Source organism: Trachinotus anak, unplaced genomic scaffold, assembly GCF_046630095.1.
Source record: "Trachinotus anak isolate AG129_WGS33_773 ecotype Australia unplaced genomic scaffold, CSIRO_AGI_Tana_v1 ptg000012l, whole genome shotgun sequence".
In the NCBI taxonomy this organism is placed as follows: domain Eukaryota; kingdom Metazoa; phylum Chordata; class Actinopteri; order Carangiformes; family Carangidae; genus Trachinotus; species Trachinotus anak.
This window is the reverse complement of record NW_027273863.1, coordinates 22407614-22427473: the sequence shown is the minus strand read 5'-3', so window position 1 is coordinate 22427473 and position 19860 is coordinate 22407614. Positions and strand designations below refer to the sequence as shown.

Here is a 19860-nt window from a genome sequence, read left to right as displayed (position 1 = left end):
TCAAGAATTTTTGAAACTCAGAAAAACATATAGGCCTATAGTTGGGTTTGTGTCTGCAGCAATCCCATCTAATGAGTGACATATTGTGCTATATATGAGATTACAATTTCCCTATTGTGAGAGCCCATAAAAGGCTTCTGGGGCCTTTAATATTGGATGGCATCTCATGCATATGTATGTAGTTCAATACCAACAATATTGTCAGAAGTATTTGTTATTAATCGTGATGATTACAATTCAGGGCATGACGCACTCGTTCACACCTGCAGTCAACATTAAAGTACATTGCCAAGCTACACTTGCTCATCTATTTTCATGACTGATTTACAGACTCAGACTTGTCTCCTGACAGAGGAAACACTGAGCCACACAACTGTGTGAAGCTTCATAATGGAGAAACCCTTCCATACCTGCCATAGTAAACCCAGCAGGATCCCAGTCTTAACACTGTTTCATATGAGGGACATGATGCCTCAGAGTGAGGCTGAGACTCTTATGTACCTCCTGTCATTTACCACTACCACACACAGCCTGCTGTTGTAAAGTAATTCACATGCCTGGGCGATTCGCCCAGGGCGCCATATAAGCTAGAACCTCCACTGCTGAGACCATACAGTGACTCTCTCTGGATGACTACAATAAGACTTTTGTTTTCTCCGTGTTGCTTTTCTGTTTCCCTCAGATATTAACAGATCTGTATATTCTGTCTTTGGATCCAGTGTGATTTCCTGTGAATATTTTAAGAATCCAGCTCTGGTCTTGGGCTCTGGTTGTGACAGTAAAACATCCACTTCAGTCACTGTCAGTGAGATGTTTGTCCATGTCTCTCTCAGAGTGTCCTGTAGTTTATCTCTGAGCTCTGACACAGCTGCTGTCACATCCTCAAAGTACCTCAGAGGACAGATATTGATGCTGGATGAGTCTGTAGATTCACTGAGTCGTGACAGTGAGGGGTAGTTGTGCAGAAACTGGGTATGATCCTCAGTGTGCAAGAGCTGCTCCAGCTCAGCGTCTCTCCTCTTCAGCTCAGTGATCTCCTGCTCCAGCTTCTCCTGAAGCTCTTTGACTTGACTCACTTCAGTTTCCTGCTGGGATCTGATCTGCTGCTTCACATCAGAGCCTCTTTTCTCCATGAGACGGATCAGCTCAGTGAAGATCTTCTCACTGTGCTCCACTGCTTTGTCAGCAGAGCCATTGATAGCCTTCACCTCCTGATGAAGAACCTTCACATCTTTTTCTCTGTTCTTGATTCTCTGCTGGATTTTTTGTCGACTCAACTCGAGCTCTCTCTGCCTCTCAGTTCTTTCTGCTACAGCTGAAACTGTGTCGTGGCCTTTATGTTCATCCTTGTCGCAGAGATAACAGATACACTGCTGATCAGTGCGGCAGAAAATCTTCATCACCTCATCATGATGAGGGCAGATGTTCTCCTGGAGCTTCTTGGAGGGCTCCACCAGCTTGTGTTTTTCAAATGTAGGTGATTTAAAATGAGGTTGGAGGTGTTTCTCACAGTAAGAGGCCAAACAAACCAGACAGGATTTGACAGCTTTCAATTTTCTCCCAGTGCAGACATCACAAGCCACATCTTCAGGTCCAGCATAGCAGTGATCAGCAGGAGCAGCTTTGAGTCCAGTTTTCTTCAGCTCCTCCAGTAAATCTGTTAACATGGTGTTTTTCACCAGGACAGGCTTCGGTATGAAGGTCTTCCTACACTGAGGGCAGCTGTGGATTTTCTTCTCATCCTCTTTATCCCAGTGGGTTTTAATACAGTTCATGCAGTAGCTGTGTCCACAGGGAATAGTCACCGGATCCTTCAGTAGATCCAGACAGACCGAACAAGAAAATTTTTCTTGGTCCAGCTGATTTCCTTGCTGTGCCATTTCACCTCCTGAGAGTCACTGTCAAACAGTTTCACTCTGAACAGAAACAATCTCTGTGCTCTGGAGGAAAACAAATGTCTGATCCTTCTGCTTTCGTTCACTTACTGCAATGAGTGAGACTCATCATCTCCTGCTGTTCACAACATGTTGTATACACCCATCCTCATACTAACAGATCTGTGAGGGGGAGGGAACAAAGACACACCTTGACAGGGTGGAACTTAATGTGTTTAACAGCAGGTAAAGACAGAAGGTTTTTTCAGCTTTCACACAAAGAGGAGCTGTTTCTAAGTGATTGTTTTTCTGTCATTTACAACATACAGTAAGAATTATGACCCAATTAAAATAAACTAGTTGTACTTTGGTCTATCACATCCAGCTCACAGCATCTAGACAGGTAATATTATTCATATTTTACAATCTTTCCAGCAAAGTTTGATCTTTGATCCCATAACTGATTCCTAAGGCCTGGTGATGAGCTGAGACCAAAACAACCATGTGATCAACTATTCAGCTGTTTTAAAAGCAAATCATCAACTGCCTAAATTGTATTATCTCCATGGGGCTGAAGCATATGATCCTCCACTTTTTTCCAACATCTTTTTCTGTGTTTACTGCAACATGTCTCCAGGAGAAAAATCTCCTTTACAGGCTCCCTCTTTTCCACAAGGACGACACTGGTTCTCTGTCACCACTGAGGATGAATAGGTGCTAAGCTGAAGTTGGGTACTTAAATGCATAAATGCAACAAGTTCTCCACATTCAATGAGAACATATTTAGTTTGTAAGAGCTTTTTAGGATTAAACATAGAAACCTTTTCTGATCTGAAGCCACTACCAGCAGGACGACATTATTTGTCTTTGACTTTTAAAACCATCAAAAACCACTGATCAAAAACCAATCATCTTTTAGTGTTGTGTTTTATTTTTGATCAGGGTCAGGTACAAAAAGACTTTGACAGTTCAGGATAAGAACAAGGTTTGGGTTAATTGAAAATGGAATAAATGGAATACACTTTTATAAAATCTATTTCATATATTTAATATTCAGCTTCATACCAAAGAGCAGACTCTGAGACACACGTGATTTTTCAAACCAATGCCTTTAATGAGCTGATATGATCATAACAGTTGATTAAAAGTCAATTCAGATCAATATCTGACTTGAAGCTGTATTTCAAGTGTAAAGATGGTGAATGTCTGGGTCATCCACAGAAACAGTGATGATCACAAGGATTGTTTGTAACTACATTCAAGTGTCCTCCTGTCTTAACAGGAGCTTTTTCAAGATAAATCCAGACAAGGGAACCAAAGTGGAGTAGAAAGAATCTAAACAACAGCAGCCCATCAATCCCAAGGTTCTTCCATTGATCACATCCAAAAGAGACTTTGAATGAAACACAAGTCACTCTCTTTTAGACACACACAGTTCACAGGTATAACCAAGTGTGTTGGCTTGGTTATAATAAAACTTGTCTGTTAATTTGTAAAATTCTAATTTTCTAATGTTCTATTGCAGGATCATTCTGCCTCGGTCAGAGCTGAGCTCCACCTCCTTCAGTATCACATCATCACATCACACTTGTGTTGTTTGAATCTCCCAGTAAACATAACGGCACCTGGGTCTTGATAAGTAATTATCTGCACTACACAGAGAGATATTTGAGGTGATTTCTAGAGACATGGCCTGAAACATGTGGACAAACTGAGCTGAGGAGATTTAACCTCCACTACATCCCTGGTCAGCAGGATGAAGGCGCCCTCTTGTGTTGTGCATCAGTTTTCAGATTTCAGTTGTTCAGCTGCTGTGATGTTCACTGCAGGAAGAGGAGTCACACCCTGTAACACTGATGCTGCATTCAGGTCACATGGGAAAGATGGAAGACAAGAGTTTCCAGTCTACAAATATTATTCACATCAGTCTTCAGGTGGGAATGTGACTTCCTCACTTCAGATTGACACTGAAATAGTTGAAACTGTTCAACATTTCACTTGTTGTAAAAGCGTTGTGACTGTGGTCGACTGACGACTGTGAAAACTTCTCAGAAACAACATAAATCTCCACCAAACATCAGATACTGTGTCTTGATGAATTTCACTGAACATGACAGCCTCATTCTGAAGTTTCATCTTCATGAAAATCAACATCACATCACATTTTAGTGAAGGAAGCTGAAAGGACAGAGACCAACTGACAAATTTTCCTCTGCCCTGAACATCAACACTGTAACACTGTAGTTTTTGCTGTTTTGCCTCACATTAGTTTCACATTTTCTCCATCAGCTTTGAATCAGGGATGAAGACAGAGGAAAACATTTGATTTATTTTGAAAGAAAAATAAACTTTATTCATGATGTAAAGCTTCAGTTTGTTTACACATTGGATCAGTAAAGTCTGTTCAATGACTCTGGTTCAGTGATTTCATGAACAGATTCACTTCATCCACACAATCAGTTTGTTTCACCTGAATCTCAGATATGGTAAAGAAAAGAATCAATCATCTCCTCATTGATTATTATCATGATAATTACAGTTTGATAAAAACTCATAGACCTTATTTGAAGTTGATTTTAACAACAACAACATTTGTTCTGACAAACACATCAATGTAAATGTAATTATAGATTTGTGTCTTTACACAGTGAGAACAAAATATCTGTGATAAAGGAAGGTCTGGTGATTTCTCTGTTGAGGCCCATGCAGTGGAAGAGAAACAACAACACACAAATACATCAACACAAATACTCAACAAACATTTCGAGCACAGAGAAGTTTATATTTTCATGTAGAGAAATGTGAGTTTAGGTGAAGAAAAATCATCATGAGCAGTGATATCCTCCATGGTTCCAGCTCCACCTAAAGAAACTCAAACATCAGCACAACAATAAATGAGAAGAGGTCAAAGTACCACCCATAAAGTTTGATTGACAGTTGATCGCTGTGCAGTGCAGAAACACAACAGCAACAAACATGGAGACAAAATAAAGTGATGAACTAAATTACAGATTTTAAACAACTGCACCTTAAATGACCTTTGTCTACTTGAGTTTACAGAACTCAGCTGTGTCTCCATAAAGCCAAAGTCCGGCATGTAGAGGCTGAGTGAATGTGGTCTGGACTCTGTGGAGGAGAGTCATGGTTTCAGAGACACTGTAGAAGGACAGAATACCTGCTCTGTGATCCAGGTACACTCCTACTCTGGAGGACTGAGGACCTGAGACGGGAGTGATGATATTGTTGAACCAAAATGTAAAACTGTTTTGGTAACAATTTAACACCCAAGATTTGTCATTTAATCCAAATAGACATTCATTCAAGCTCCCTGCTCTGCTGATATTCTTGTATGCGACTGCTATGTAAACTCCTCCTCCTCCTCTCCACTCCACCTCCCAGTAACAACGTCCAGTCAGACTCTCTCTACTCAGGACCTGATAACATGAAGTGAATCTGTCTGGATGACTAGGATAAGACTGTTGTTGACTCATTAATGTTACTTTTCTGTTTCCCTCAGATAATTGTAGCCATGTGTATGCTGTGTTTGGATCCAGTGTGATTTCCTGTGAATATTTTAAGAATCCAGCTCTGGTCTTGGGCTCTGGTTGTGACAGTAAAACATCCACTTCAGTCACTGTCAGTGAGATGTTTGTCCATGTCTCTCTCAGAGTGTCCTGTAGTTTATCTCTGAGCTCTGACACAGCTGCTGTCACATCCTCAAAATGCCTCAGAGGACGGATATTGATGCTGGATGAGTCTGTAGATTCACTGAGTCGTGACAGTGAGGGGTAGTTGTGTAGAAACTGGTTGTGATCCTCAGTGTGTGAGAGCTGCTTCAGCTCAGCGTCTCTCCTCTTCAGCTCAGTGATCTCCTGCTCCAGCTTCTCCTGAAGCTCTTTGACTTGACTCACTTCAGTTTTCTGCTGGGATCTGATCTGCTGCTTCACATCAGAGCCTCTTTTCTCCATGAGATGGATCAGCTCAGTGAAGATCTTCTCACTGTGCTCCACTGCTTTATCAGCAGAGCCATTGATAGCCCCCATCTCGTGTTGACACGCCTTCACATCTTTCTCTCTGTCCTGGATTCTCTGCTGGATTTTTTGTCGACTCAGCACAAGCTCTCTCTGCTTCTCAGTCCTTTCTGCTGCAGCTGAAACTGTGTCGTGGTCTTTATGTTCCTCAACAGAGCAGAGATAACAGATACACTGCTGATCAGTGCAGCAGAACATCTTCATCACCTCATCATGACGAGAGCAGATGTTCTCCTGGAGCTTCATGGAGAGCTCCACCAGCTTGCGTTTCTTTGATGGAGCTGCATCGTCATGAGGTTGGAAGTGTTTCTCACAGTGAGAGGCAGAACAAACCAAGCAGGATTTGAGAGCTTTCAGTTTTCTCCCAGTGCAGACATCACAAGCCACATCTTCAGGTCCAGCATAGCAGTGATCAGCAGGAGCAGCTTGGAGTCCAGTTTTCTTCAGCTCCTCCACTAAAACTGCTAACATGGTGTTTTTCACCAGGACAGGCCTCGGTGTGAAAGTCTGCCTACACTGAGGGCAGCTGTGGTTTTTCTTCTGATGCTCTTTATCCCAGTGGGTTTTAATACAGTTCATGCAGTAGCTGTGTCCACAGTGAATAGTCACTGGATCCTTCAGCAGATCCAGACAGATCGAACAAGAAATGGTTTCCTGGTCCCGCCGAACTCCTTTCTGCGCCATTTCTCCTCTCAGAGACAACGACTGTCTGAGTTTCACTGCCTTAACTGTAGATCTGAAGGGGAGGGAACAAGGAAATATACGGACAGAGTTGAAACTGTTTTTTTTGAGAACAGGAAGAAGAGGGACGGTTGTCAGGCTTTTCCACATTCCAGTACGGGGGCCAGCAGGTTTGAATTTAAACTTCCTCATTTCTTCGTTTACAATGAAGACCTGTTTAAAAATTCTTCCCATTTGTTAATAATTATGTCTTTATGGGGGAACTCTTTTGGGTTATTTGTGAAAAATCAGGTCAAACTCAGAACACCATCATGAGCTAAACCAAAATTACTAGATTAAAATAAGTTTAAGCAAATATCATTGCATCAATCAAGTTATTTGTTCCAACTCTAAATGGCACATGAATGAAGCACCTGGTTTTATTTTATTAATAAATCTTCAATAACTGTTTTTTTGGTCACAATAGGTTGTGAACACAACCCTGACATATCATCACCTTTGTTACCAAACAGTTTCTTATTTACACATCTAGCAGTTACAGAGCAATGTCATCAGTCATGTGGAGCTGTGTTTGTTTCCACCTGATGAATCTCAGTTCAGTGTTCCCTCTCTTTTAGCTCTGTTTTTGGTCTCTACCAGCTCCTGAGGGAAACATCTGGCTCTGTAGCTGCTAAATGCTCCACTATGTTCGCCAGCTGCTCTGAAACTGTGTCTTCTGTCTGCTGTTTTCTGATGGACAGGTAGTGTTCATTGTACTTTGGGTTACCTCCTACTGAAGCTCTGGTCTGACACACTGTGTTTTAAATTTCATTTCATGTTAACACTTTTTTGAATTTTCGTACCTCTGATCAATAAAGATTGAATCCTTTTCTGCTGTGCTGATGTTTGAAAAACTCAAGTGTGATCTCTGTTTTAGAGATTTTTCTCTTCAAACATCTGCCTCCTGTGGCTGAAAACAACGCTATGAGAGCAGGGGGATTTATCAGGCTTTACCACATTCCAGGATGAGGAGCAGCACGGTGAATAACAACAAACATACTGATACATCTGCCAACGTAATGTTAGTGACGCTCAATCAAATAAAAGAAAAACTTCCATATTTGTTACAGTCAGTGGTGTAAACACAAAAAACTGGGCCTCATACATGTGCAGCCTCTGTGGTTCCCCTCCTCTTCTAATATATCTGTGATACGTCTGTTCATCGAGCTGAATCAACAAGTAACTGACTCTGGCCCCTAAACTGAGAAAGGATTATAGTGTTACACAAAGACTTCACTGGATTCAGGTTTTATTTGCAGAATTAACAACAGATGAATGTTAAGTGAAATTAAACTAATTCCTAAAGAAAAAAATCTAACTGCTGTATAATAATTTTCAGATATATTGTTTCAAACTGACTTTGACAAATTTGTTATAAAATAGATCAAATCCTTTAAGGATATAAACAAGGAAGTCAGTCCAGAAGGACGTGGATGGACCAGAACACTTAGAAAACATTGTGATTTGAAGTTGAAATAAAAGAGACAAAACTAAAGTCAAACATCCAGTGCATGAGCATCATGACAAAGGCCATGATTTCATCTTTTTGTTTACAAGAGGTGATGACTCTGACAACAAGTGAACCACACAATCTGACAATCAACTTTGCTGTTTTCTTTGTACAACTGTGAATTTAAAATCCAAGTCTCACACTTTACCTGACTGAAGGACTCTGATCATGTGACACTGGTTGGTCTTCTGTGTGAGGGGGCTCACATTTGAATCACATGATGACAAAGGATGTACAAAGCTGAATTTCTCATGAAGATTTATTTCACAGATACAAACCTCATTCACACTTTATTTTGTTGTGCACTAACAAGACGCAACAAGTCGCAGTTTGTATGAAATTGAGTTAGGGCATTTCAGAGTAAAACATGTAACAAATCCTCAAAAGGGGAAAAAAAACACTGACCATCAGGCTGTGGTTGGAAAGTGCAGTAAACCAGAGTGGGGCGTCATGATTCCTTATGTTGACAGATCTCACTTGCATATCATTATATATCACAATTAGGCAATGTGGACAAGATGATATTGGTTACTATCATAATTGTGATCAATAAAAATTAGAAATAAAAGTATACCAACAATTTTAAACAATAAAGAGAGGAGCAAACTAGTCAACAAGAAAGGTCTGAAATCTATTTCCTCATGGATACATGAAAAACATCACATTTAAAATCCAAAACATCTCTGAGGTTATTCATTGAGACGATCTCCTCCTCTGATGGACTGCTCCACAAACTCAATACCCTGCACTTTGAAGAGGCTGTCGTTGCTATCAAAAAAATAATAGTTTCAAAATGAATGCCACCTGTAGACAAACAATATACTGGCCTTACACTGATGTTTGTCACACTGAAAGTTAGCTTGACTCATCCAGTGGCATATTTCTGCTAATAGAGTTGTCATGTGTGTCAATGGACACAACTGTAACGTTACAGTCACTAGTTGCTTTATTTTCAAAACTGTAGAAACTGTTTATATTGGGTTTTTTTTAAATAAGTTTGTATCTTGTGTTATAGCCTTTCAACACAGATCTATGGTTATATGTTTAAGATGAGTTAAATGATATTCTGTTTGTTACACTCACTATGGATCAGAAAATTACCTGCATGTGGTTATTAACATGAGTGTCTTGAATATTATTATCTAATATTTGTGAAGAAACCTGCTGTCTCTGATTTGTTGTGAGGGAACTCATTGTGATGTAATAATGAAGTAATGAGGAACTACTTAGTAACAACTGTGTGTGATGTATCACTTCACTGACCAAAGCTCTGCTCATTGTGAAAAAACAGTTCAATCATAACCGAGCAATGTAAGATTTAACACAGCCTGTTCCATGCTGAGAAATGTGGTGTGAACGTGTATATTAGATCAGTGGCAGACGTTTTTTTTAAAAAATGCTTTGGCTGCTATCAGATGTCACCTTTACAGCTTGCGCTTGAACTAGTAAATTTATGATTTTTGTACATACTTAAATGAGATTTAAATGGGTGATTGATAACTCTTTTATGTTCTTATCCCCTTAGAATGCTTCAAAAACATTTCATAGTCAAACAAAGAGCTGCTTGAAATGTTCTGGCTTGCCCTTAAATGGAAAGTAGTGTTATTTATTATAAATTCCATTATGTGTTTTCATAGGGACGCCACAACCCACCTCAGGCAATTACCACACCTTAAGGTCCCCACAACCAGCAAGAAATGGTAAGTCATGCACGTGACTCCACCCCACACCAATATGGGCTCAAATTAGTGTCAAAATGATTTTGAGCTTGTGAAGTTATGTTCACAAATAATTTCAGTGTTTGTAGTTGTAAATCAACCTTTGTAAACCAGTGAGATAAATCTGCATGAGAAATTCAAGTTTGTACATGTAAAAAAAAAATTTTGCTTCTGTCCAAGAGATTTGTATTTGTTAAAAAAAGACTGTGAACTAAGAACACATGATCAGTGTTGAGGTTAAACAAAGATTTTGTAAAAGAAGAAATGGTTTTGTCAAACTCTGTGCACTGATACACAGCAGAAAACTGTGAAACTCTGCGCTCAAACATTCCCACACAGTGTGTGACACTGAAGTTACAAGGATCACAATTTGTGCCTGTCACCATCAGCCACTGGGAATGTTGTGTGCTGAGTTTTACACAAGTTTCTGCTTTGTATCTGCACACAGACATCCACAAAGGTTTTTCCTCTGTCACTGTTTCTTTGTTTAACCTTTCAACTGATCGTTGGTTCAGTTTTAATTCACATAGTCTCTTTCTTAACAAATACAAACCTCCTTGCCACAAGCAATTTTTTTCACATGCACTAACTTGTCTTGCTCAAGCAGATTTATCTAACAAGTTTACTAAAGTTGATTTACAACTACAAACCTTGAAATTATTTATAAACATGACTTTACAAGCGGAAAATCATTTTGGACAATACCAAGCACCTTCTTCACAACATCCTTGCAAGCCAGAGAAGCAGCCCCAGCAGGAGCCAATGTCTCCTCTCACTGCACTGCAGGACTGGGCCACTCAGAATCCTTCGTTCCCACTGACCTCAGACTGTTCAACACAACACTTAACCAAAGGCAGTAGATCATGACATGGACTTAAATATTAACTGAATACATTAATGAGCTGCTGGACAATCTGAATTTTCCCAAGGGATTAATGAAGTATTTTTTCTATTTATCCATCTTAAGTCAAGTGAGCAAATTTACTGATTTACTGTGTAGCCTGTTCAGAAGGAAACCTTAAACAATTACTCTCATTTTACACCTTTTTACTGCTTACATCACAGTTTGCATTCTTCAGCCTTTTTTTTTTCCATTTCTTAATCCCAGTTCGGCTTCTTCTTCATACAAATTCAAGCCAGCAACACAGTCCAGCTTCATCTCTCTTCATCAGAAATATGCTCTACTCTGGGAGAGGCTCTGATCACAGTGAGAGGAGAAACTGTTCTCTGTGCACCACAAGAGGGCGCCACTGATTCAAATATGAGGTCTTGTCAGACAGGAGGACATTCATACTGAGGTATTAAATGAATGTATCTCCAGGGACCTTGAGTTATATTAAGGTGAGAGGAGCAGACAATACCAGACTCAACAGACTGATCCATAAGGCCGGTGATGTTGTGGGGGTAGAGCTGGATTTCAATACCTCCATGTTAATAATTGCAATTTCAAACTGTGCAATTACTCGATATATTGATGCATTTGGATTCAGGAGGCAGACCCCTCTCTACCTTTAAGATCAGGCTTCAAACTGTCCTCTCTGATAAAGCTTATAGTTAGGGCTGGCTTGGGTATGTCCTGAACCATCCCTAAGTTATGCTGCTATAGAGCTAGACTGCTGAGGGATTCCCATGATGCACTGGGCTCTCTCTCTCACTCTCTCTCTTTCGCAACTATTTTATGCCATTAACTTTGTATTTTTTTTCTCTCCTGTAGTTTATGCTTCTCCTCTCTCTCCCTCTCTCTGTCCTCATTCTGCAGGTCTCTCTGCCTCTGGAGCAGCAGGATCCAGATCCACCACTACTCATCATTACTATTAACCACTGTTATCTGTCATTATTATTGATAACACCATTACCTATACAGTTGTTCCTGGTCTCTCTTATCTTCATTTCTTAATCCTAAATTATTCTCCATCTTTGCTGTTACATTTCTGTGCTTGAGGGAGCCACTGTAACGTAACCTAATTTCCCCAATGCGGATCAATAAAGTGTTTTTAACCTGATGATTAATCTGATGAAAAAGTCTTCAGACTTCAAAATCAGAACATAAAACTATTGTGAGTTATGAGCCAGAGCTGATTTTGTTTGTTAAATGCCTCTTGTTTCCTGACTGAGCACATCTACACCACTAAAACAAAATCACTGGTCAAGGTGTTTTTGACCTTTGACCTTCACTACTTCAGTACAGTCACTTGTAATGTTGTTGAAAGTGAATCACATTATACTGTTGAATTGTCTGCAGATCAACACTTAACACTTAGAAAAATAACCCACTCGTTACTTTTCATCCGACCAGTGTGATTGCACATTTCCTGTGTGTCACCTTTTGTGTAAACCACCATAAACAAGTGCTCATACTTTCCACGGTCAGGGCTATTTTATTTGTCCTGACAGCTGCTGGTGCTGTGGTTGGTGGCCCACGAGTGCTCCAGCTGTGTTAAGAGTTAAAATAGCCTCCCAGCTGCATGCTGGCGCTAGGTGGTGGAGTGATCCCATTTAAACAGTGCCCATGTAAACCACACACACTTTCCACATACTTGAAATTCAGTGATTTTCTTGTTCTTATTAAACCATGGGCTCTATAACCCCCACTGTTCAATAGGTAGAGCAGGGAGATCTCACTCCACACTGATAAAGATCTGTTTTCTTTGTCATCTTCTTCGTGTAACTACAACTAAAACTTTGAGATGAGATGAGATGAGATTTTTTTTTTTTTTTTTTTTTTCAGTAGTGTGTTCTTTTTGGTGCAGATGTGTTCAGTGGTTTGAGTCCATCCATATGCTATTGCACCTGCTCTTAAAAGCTCCCCAGACCAATCTGGACTGCTTTTCATTTGGGGGTTTGGTTCAGTTTCAAACCCCAGGTGGGATGACTGACTGAAATGGGAAAGAAGCAGGTGTACAAGAAGACCTGAGGCTTTTAACAAGGGATGATGTGTCATTAAGTGTGGTAATAAAAATACATTTTTACCATTGTGAGCAAAAAGAAATGTTGGCCTATTAAGGAAATATGCACAGTGGATCATTGGACTTGTGAAGAACCGCATTACTCAACAGGTCATTTGCTGTTATCAAACCTTATCCCTGCTTTATTCTAATCTTTAATCTGAACTGAAGCCCAACCATTCAACCAGTCCAGCAGCAAAGCGGGACCATAAAAATGTCCTCTCACTTTAGGGGACTCCCCTCAGCTGTCTATTCTTGTGAGGCCTCTTCCATAGGCTGCTGTGATAATCTGCGCTGTTTGCAATGGATGCAATGATTTTAATATTGTGATTTGCTGCGTGCCATCCATTAACCACCCTCACCTCGGCAGAGGGACACATTGCAACTGTGGCCTGCCCTGCTCCCGTGATGCCTTCAAGTACCGCTCGTAGATTCCACTGTCAAAAATTAGAAACGTAGAAGTCCCAGATTCCAGCATTTTGACCCCTGAATTAGAAATGGGTGCTAACGATTTATCTCAAAGTTATGTCCTTCATTGATGTCGCACTCGCATATGGATATACATACTTGCATTTTGCTTGTTCAATTAATAGATTTTACCTCATCAAGGTTAACGCATTGTTTGATATGACTGTGACAACAAGGAAGAAGATGTGGTGACAGCTTGACTAATCTTTTCATGATATCTCAGCAGTGTGAAATTAGCAGAGCCGATAGGGTTGGCCGGTCTACTTAATGCTGCACCAACAAGCTAGAAGACAACGGACTGCACATCTGTCTTGTAGTCTAATGGATGTGTTTATTCATTTCTATCCTAAAGTGGCTGTTAACTTGTCTAAGCTTCATTGCATCTTCTGTAGCAATGTGATTCAACGTTTAAACACTTGCTGCAGCTGTTCTCTCCTTAGCACTAAGAAGCAATTCCTAGGAATATACACTACACACAGTATAAACCTAAATTTAAGATACCGTCATTAATAATTTAATGATTTCCATTCATGGAATATAGGCTAATAATAAACTATGATCTGTCCCCTAAATGTCACACCTCTGTTGATAAAGCAGCAATAATACTTTCTATTTCATAGCCACTAGTTCCTCTGTAGGTTAAGTTTTCTCGGGGATGTACTGTAACCTCAAGAAACACAATAATAATTTACTTGTATAGCACCTATAAAAACAGGGTTTATAAAGAGCTTTGAAACACAGTTTAAAAGCAACGGTTGTCAAAAGCAACAGAGGGAAGACAAACAATATATTACAATGAAAAGAAGGACACAATACACACATACATACACGCACACAAACAGTAAAAACAGTAAAAGATGATACAGAGATAATAAAATGTAAAAAAGTAAATAAGTAAAAAGAAAATAGAAAGGTTGAGTCTCCAGACCAGATACTACTTTTTATTTGCACGTTTCTTAAAAACAATAGTTTTACGTATGAAAACATCATTGCCCGTTTTCACAGCCACAGGCTCGATGGTGACTGTTCCGACATTCCAACAACACCTGAACGCAACACATGACCGAGCATTAGCTCAGCAGAGAGAGAGAGAGAGAGAGAGAGAGAGAGAGAGAGAGAGAGAGAGAGAGAGAGAGATTGGGATCGAGGGAGGGAAGGAAGGAAGGAGAGAGAGAAGCTAAACAGGTGGTCTGAAAACACACAGAAAACAATGTCGTCCGGCGGGGAGAGGCGGGCAGAGCTTTAGTCCTGGATCTACGGAGGAATACCGGGACAGAACCGACACAAACCCATGCTCCTTTTTTTTATTTCCACACGGATTTCTCCTCCTCCTCCTCTCCTCGGTTTGACTCCGAATCTGGGCAAGATCTCGGATACTAAACCATGAAAGTCACAGTGTGTTTTGGCAGGACCCGGGTGGTGGTGCCGTGCGGGGATGGGAATATCAAAGTGCACACACTCATCCAGCAGGCTGTCATGAGATACAAGAAGGCGATCGCCAAGGTAAGCGGCGGCGGCGGCGGCGGCCACTTCGCTGTCCTGCGGCTTTTGTTATCTTGGAAACAATGTTGCTCCGTCCGGAGCGCTGCCCGGGCGCACTCAACATGGCGCAAACTTAAAACAGACGAGGCGGAGGGAGAGAGGCGCCCGGCGCTGCTCGCCAGGACTGCGTGTGCACATTATTCTCCGTGTGTTGCTGCTTTCAAAGAAAAGGCGCACCGCCATTGTGGTTCTTGTGTTTGTAAACCCACACACAAAAAAAAAAAACTTCCTCTTGGATCCTCAGCGTGGCTCTGGACAAAGTAATGCGGCGTTCACTGCAGCTCGAAAGCGTAAAATAGAGGTTTCCGACACGGTTGTGCGCAGACACCGGGCTTGCAGGCTTAATAACCCAGTTGTAAGGACTCGGTTCATGCCTGTGAAAGTTGCCAGCAGAGATTAGCCTACTAGCAGGTTAGCCAACAGGCTGCAAAAGTAGGACTGAGGTCTGAGGCGTTTGGGCTTCAGTGCACAGCAATGTAATTAGTAGGCTAACAGGAAAGTCCTATCTGCTTGTTCTGGGCTCTGTTTTAATGTCTGTCGAGAAAAAAACAAACAAACAAACAAAAAAAACACCCAAAGTTCCTCAATAGTTAATGAGCTCAGTACAGTGGCCTGCAGGGTTGGCTGGAGTATCCCAGTGAAAACTACAGGACTAATCAGTGATGCTTCAGATGCAAAGCAAAGAAGAGGAAGAAGACTTTTTTTTTTTTTTGATAAGTTATGTTGTGTTAACAGTCTTGGTATAAATGCAGGATTATGAGAGACCAAGCTGCCTGCAGCTGCATGGCGGTGTGTGCAGGCAACAGGCCCTGTAGGAGAGGGAGGGAAACTGCAGTGCCAAGACCTAGCTGACTGGTGGGGGCATGGACCTGACACATAAATCTCAGAGATAAAAAGTGAACCTAAGAAAACTTGTTGCATAATGTTGGGGTAGCAGCAGATAACCTTTGAACCTTTCAATAGCTTGGTGTTTTACACGCTAAGCTCGATCCAATCAGATGAGACTGGGTGTGCAGGAGCATTATAAAAATGTACTTATCTGTTCTCCTCAGACTTTGTTTACTCCACCAAAATTCAATGAAACCCACTCACTTTTAGCATCAGCACCATTATAACTCGTCCTTTTAAATCATTCAAAAGTATAAATCTAATGTATGTGTTCAAGTCTAACTTTCGCCACCGTGCTATAATCTAAGATTATATAAATCATCCCCACATTTGGGGTTCAGTCTATTTTTTTCAAACTTCGAAAACAGTAAATTTAGGTCAGTCATTAAATTATTGTGATTTATTGTGCAGCCTCTAAGGTACAAATATGTTAAAGCAACTCTTCAGGCTTCATAAATGATGAATACTTGGCCCCCTCCATGTGCTAACTTTAAGACAGTCTCTTTTTGTTCTGAGGATAGTGACCTAGAAGTCGTACTGTATCCTCCCCTCCTGCTGAATTATTCAGTGTGAGCAGACAGAAGAGAGCACGAGAACATCTCCGTGTAGTTGAGATGTTGAGCAGGTAGAAACTACTCTCTCCTCTGTTCTTGTGCAGAGAAGATACTAATTCTTCTTTGACTTTATGCACAGTGGGGAAAAATAAAGACGTCTTTTTGTCTGGATAGATTCAGATAGAGAGAGATGTAGCTAATGTGACATGTTCATAACTGGGAACATTCATTTTTGGGAAACGGTCGCTGTGGGTCATAGTGCATGAGCTGAAATGCTCCTGTGTTTTGGAGATAACGTCGCCCGAGCTGTGAATAAGTAGCACCCAGTTTTTCACATGATAATCCAGCGAGAGACACCACCCTCTGTCGACCAGCTCTGCACAGGGTTTTGGATGTAAACTCTTTGTGGTTGTGAGCTGAAGTCGTTATTGCATTTGGCTAGAGGCTCAGATATTTGTAGTAACTGTTATTATCACAATTTAGGAAAGGGCAATTGTCTGGAAAACCCGACTTTGCTGCTGTGTGATGGAAATGAGGCCACACGTCCAAATTTTTCTGTTTTCTTTCAAGCTTTGATCTAAATTGGAAAAAAAACCCCAAAAAAACCCAGCTCCCCACAACAAAACATACCGCCTCAACATACAACACCCATGTCCTTTCATCTCATATGATATGTACGTTTAATGCTCCACTCCCACCCAGCCCACAGTTCAAGGCTGGGCATTTCGTCTTCATGTCTCGTGTCTAGTGAGTGTCTGAGGAAGGCTTTTGGTCAGGGATGTTGTGTTGAAGATCACAGCTTTTTTTTTTTTTTTTTTTTTTTTTTTTTTTTTTTTTAATAAGAGGCCCAGATTTAGTTTGGGTGTTTTCTCCTGCTTCAGTGTTTGTATGGACCTTCCCCTGTCATTAGAGAGGAATGCTTCCTGCAGAACAGAAAAAGCAGTCCACTTCTGAGGGCCCGAAGCCACCTCATAACTGTGGAATTAGACAGATGAGGACCCTTGAGCGAGTGTTGAGATACTCCTCGTGCAGAAATCTGACTGGACTCGAGAGAGGGTACAACTTTGTGAGCTGCAAAATCTCTGAACATCTTGAGAAGAAAAAGAGCGTCAGATTATCCTCAGCTGCTTTTTCCTTCCACAGATCACGGGGTAGAGTCTCACTAATGTTCTCCCTTTTGATTTAAGTGTGGCAAGCGTTTAAAATGACACCCTTGAATGGAAAACTGTCTGGTGGTTTTAATGCTCCAAACCCTCAAGTGACGTGAGTGTTGGCATGTCGGAGGAATCATGAGGTTTGTCTCTTTTTGACTGCTCCTCATGCTCAAACGCCTCCAGGGTCGGGATCAGGTGTCTGGATTGTTGCGTCCACGCAGCTCACAGCAGATTTCCATTCACAGTCTCACACTGCTGGAGTTTCCTCCGGAGGAGGAATCTGGGCTGTTGTGTACATACTTGACCGTTGAGGCAGACAGATTTAATGTGACTTTGACCTCCTGCGGACAATAGGAGCAGGTGTCTGCTCCTGTCTGGGGAAGTGAGTGGTTTTCTTGAGCAATCTGTGGTTGAAAATAGTGCTGCAGTGTTTAATTGGCAAATGTGGGCACTGATGAATCCATTAATGCAGCAGCTGATGATTATTTTTCACCATAATCAGTTATATATGCGAATCACATGACCCCATGACCTCTCTGCTGGGCTCAACATCGTGATGACTGTCAGGCATCTATGTGCTGCAGTGTGCTCATGATTCTACACAGTTTTCCTCGGCACTACCTGGTTTCACATGGTTGCTCCATCGTGCCATCTTAACATTAGCTGTATTATTCTGTGCACGGGGGTGTGTACATACCAGGCATATTTGGAACACTTTAATACAATCTTTATTTATCCAGCAAGTTTAGAGCAGTTCAGGTTCAAGTTCAGGTGGAAGCACATGTTTTCATTGAGGATTGCAATGCGGCGATCAATCCTGAAAGACATTTCTGTCCAATCCAATCATTTTTTCAGTCATCTCTCATTGTAATTTAAGCCGAAGAAATCTTAGGCATGATGGCACCGTCAGTGTAGGTGCAGTAGCTCTTCCTCACGTTGGGTCATAAGCCCAAAAAAAAATTTCACAGTTCATCTGTTTGATCCTCATGTCACCAGGCTGTACCAGCCAGGGGTTCCTGCTTCCAAAACGGGCACAGTGCAGGATTAAAAGCTTCGCTGATGATCCCCGGGCCGCTGACTTTGCCCTTGACCAGACTACTGTGAAAAATGTCCTAAAACATGACCCAGCACAGCATTTCATTTCCTAAAGGAGTCAGTTGAAGACGCACTGGAACGAGCTGGAGCAAATTAGCCATGTGAGGCTCCCAGTGTGGGAAAAAAAAAAAAAGCATTAGGGCACAGTGGCTGCAACACTTCATATCTGCTGATAAAAGACGTACACACTGCCTTAAAGTGTTCCTCCTACTTTCAAACAGCATTGGTCTTGAAAATTAAGACTTCAAGCAGTTATGTAAAATTACTGACATTACATAAAAGGCTTTGAATAACAGGAAAGATGATTGCAGTCAGCAGCTGTGTAGTATATAATCCTTTTTCCTTAGGACATGAGACACGATTGTTTTTTCTTTTTGCCGGCTGATGACGCTTGCATTACCGCCTTTCCCACACTGCTTCTTTGCTGTGCTGTGCATTTTGTGACTGTTTTTTTTTCCCAGTCACATCTCAATAAAGCTCCTTCACTGTGAGGAGTTTACATAAGTGAGCTGTCATCCTTACCGGTGTTTGACATGTTGATGTGGTAATAATAATAATTAAAAAATTGCCACTTTCGTCATTTGCCAGCAGGGTTTTTTCCCAGGAGGGGGGGGGGGGGGGGGGGGGGGGGGGGGGGGGGGGTGAACATGGCGTGGCATCATTAGCAGAGCAGCTGGTGTAAAGTAGGAGGCTGTAAAGTGCTGACTGCAGAGATCTCAGACGGTGGGAAGACCGCTGCTCTCCTTTTTTGAAGTTCATTTACATTTTAGAAGTTAAACTCAGAGGTGTTTACAGCGAGAGCAGTGGCAGGATCTGAACACCCCCGACAGAAGATTAAACATGTTTCTGCAGACTTAGGATGCTATTTCACAGGGGATTTGAAAGATAGCACATTCTTCTACAGGTGGTTGGACATAAGAATGTGCCGAACAGATTTTAGACACCTCTAATTTAATGCCTTACCTTGCAGTGCTGTAGCCAAGTTAGTTTTAAGTTGCAGAAATCAGCAGAGTTTTTTTTTTTGAAGTCATCACAAAACAAATCTTTTCTGTGTGTGAAACTCTGTGTAACACCAATGAACAGCTTTGAGGAGACACAGTGCAGGACTGGTGTTTCCCCGTTTGTGTGATTCATCACATCTCGCCCCTCTCCATCACCATATAAGAAGTTTTTCCCTTTATACGTATTTGGACAACATTTCATATGAGCATTGGGTTTGAAGCATACAGAACCTTTTAGACTTGACCTCCTAATACTTGACTTGAGGCTTAAAAGCAGAACCATTCAGGTCTCAAGTCAGAAATGAATGCATGGACCAATATTTTGACTATTTATTGAACAAGCCTGTTCACTGAAGGAAC

The 19860-nt window shown here is 41.2% G+C and overlaps 3 protein-coding genes and 1 long non-coding RNA gene across 8 annotated transcripts in view; 2 read left to right on the top strand and 2 right to left on the bottom strand.

Annotated features, from left to right (window-relative positions):
* Positions 1-767: 767 nt before the first annotated feature.
* Positions 768-2492, bottom strand: LOC139629578 (E3 ubiquitin/ISG15 ligase TRIM25-like). The gene is given in 2 exon segments (XM_071492285.1): positions 768-935; positions 937-2492. Coding segments are annotated over 2 exon segments (987 nt in total). The 5' UTR covers positions 1881-2492; the 3' UTR covers positions 768-892.
* Positions 2493-3871: 1379 nt separating this feature from the next.
* LOC139629779 (tripartite motif-containing protein 16-like) lies at positions 3872-6735 on the bottom strand. The gene has a single exon (XM_071492617.1). It carries the CDS (start codon positions 6587-6589, stop codon positions 4919-4921), a length of 1671 nt encoding a protein of 556 aa, XP_071348718.1. The 5' UTR covers positions 6590-6735; the 3' UTR covers positions 3872-4918.
* Positions 6736-6836: 101 nt separating this feature from the next.
* Positions 6837-11819, top strand: LOC139629780 (uncharacterized). The gene is made up of 4 exons (XR_011693045.1): positions 6837-7326; positions 7503-7605; positions 9773-9835; positions 10962-11819. It is a non-coding gene; the product is annotated as an uncharacterized lncRNA (long non-coding RNA).
* Positions 11820-14384: 2565 nt separating this feature from the next.
* The window catches only part of LOC139629195 (partitioning defective 3 homolog), a 237741-nt gene continuing 232265 nt past the window's right edge, over positions 14385-19860 (top strand). For all 5 annotated transcript variants that reach the window (XM_071491678.1, XM_071491674.1, XM_071491677.1 and 2 more), the window contains exon 1: positions 14385-14769. In XM_071491678.1, coding sequence (XP_071347779.1) covers positions 14650-14769 — 120 coding nt within the window. In that variant the 5' untranslated portion in view covers positions 14385-14649. The remainder of the gene's footprint in view (positions 14770-19860) is intronic.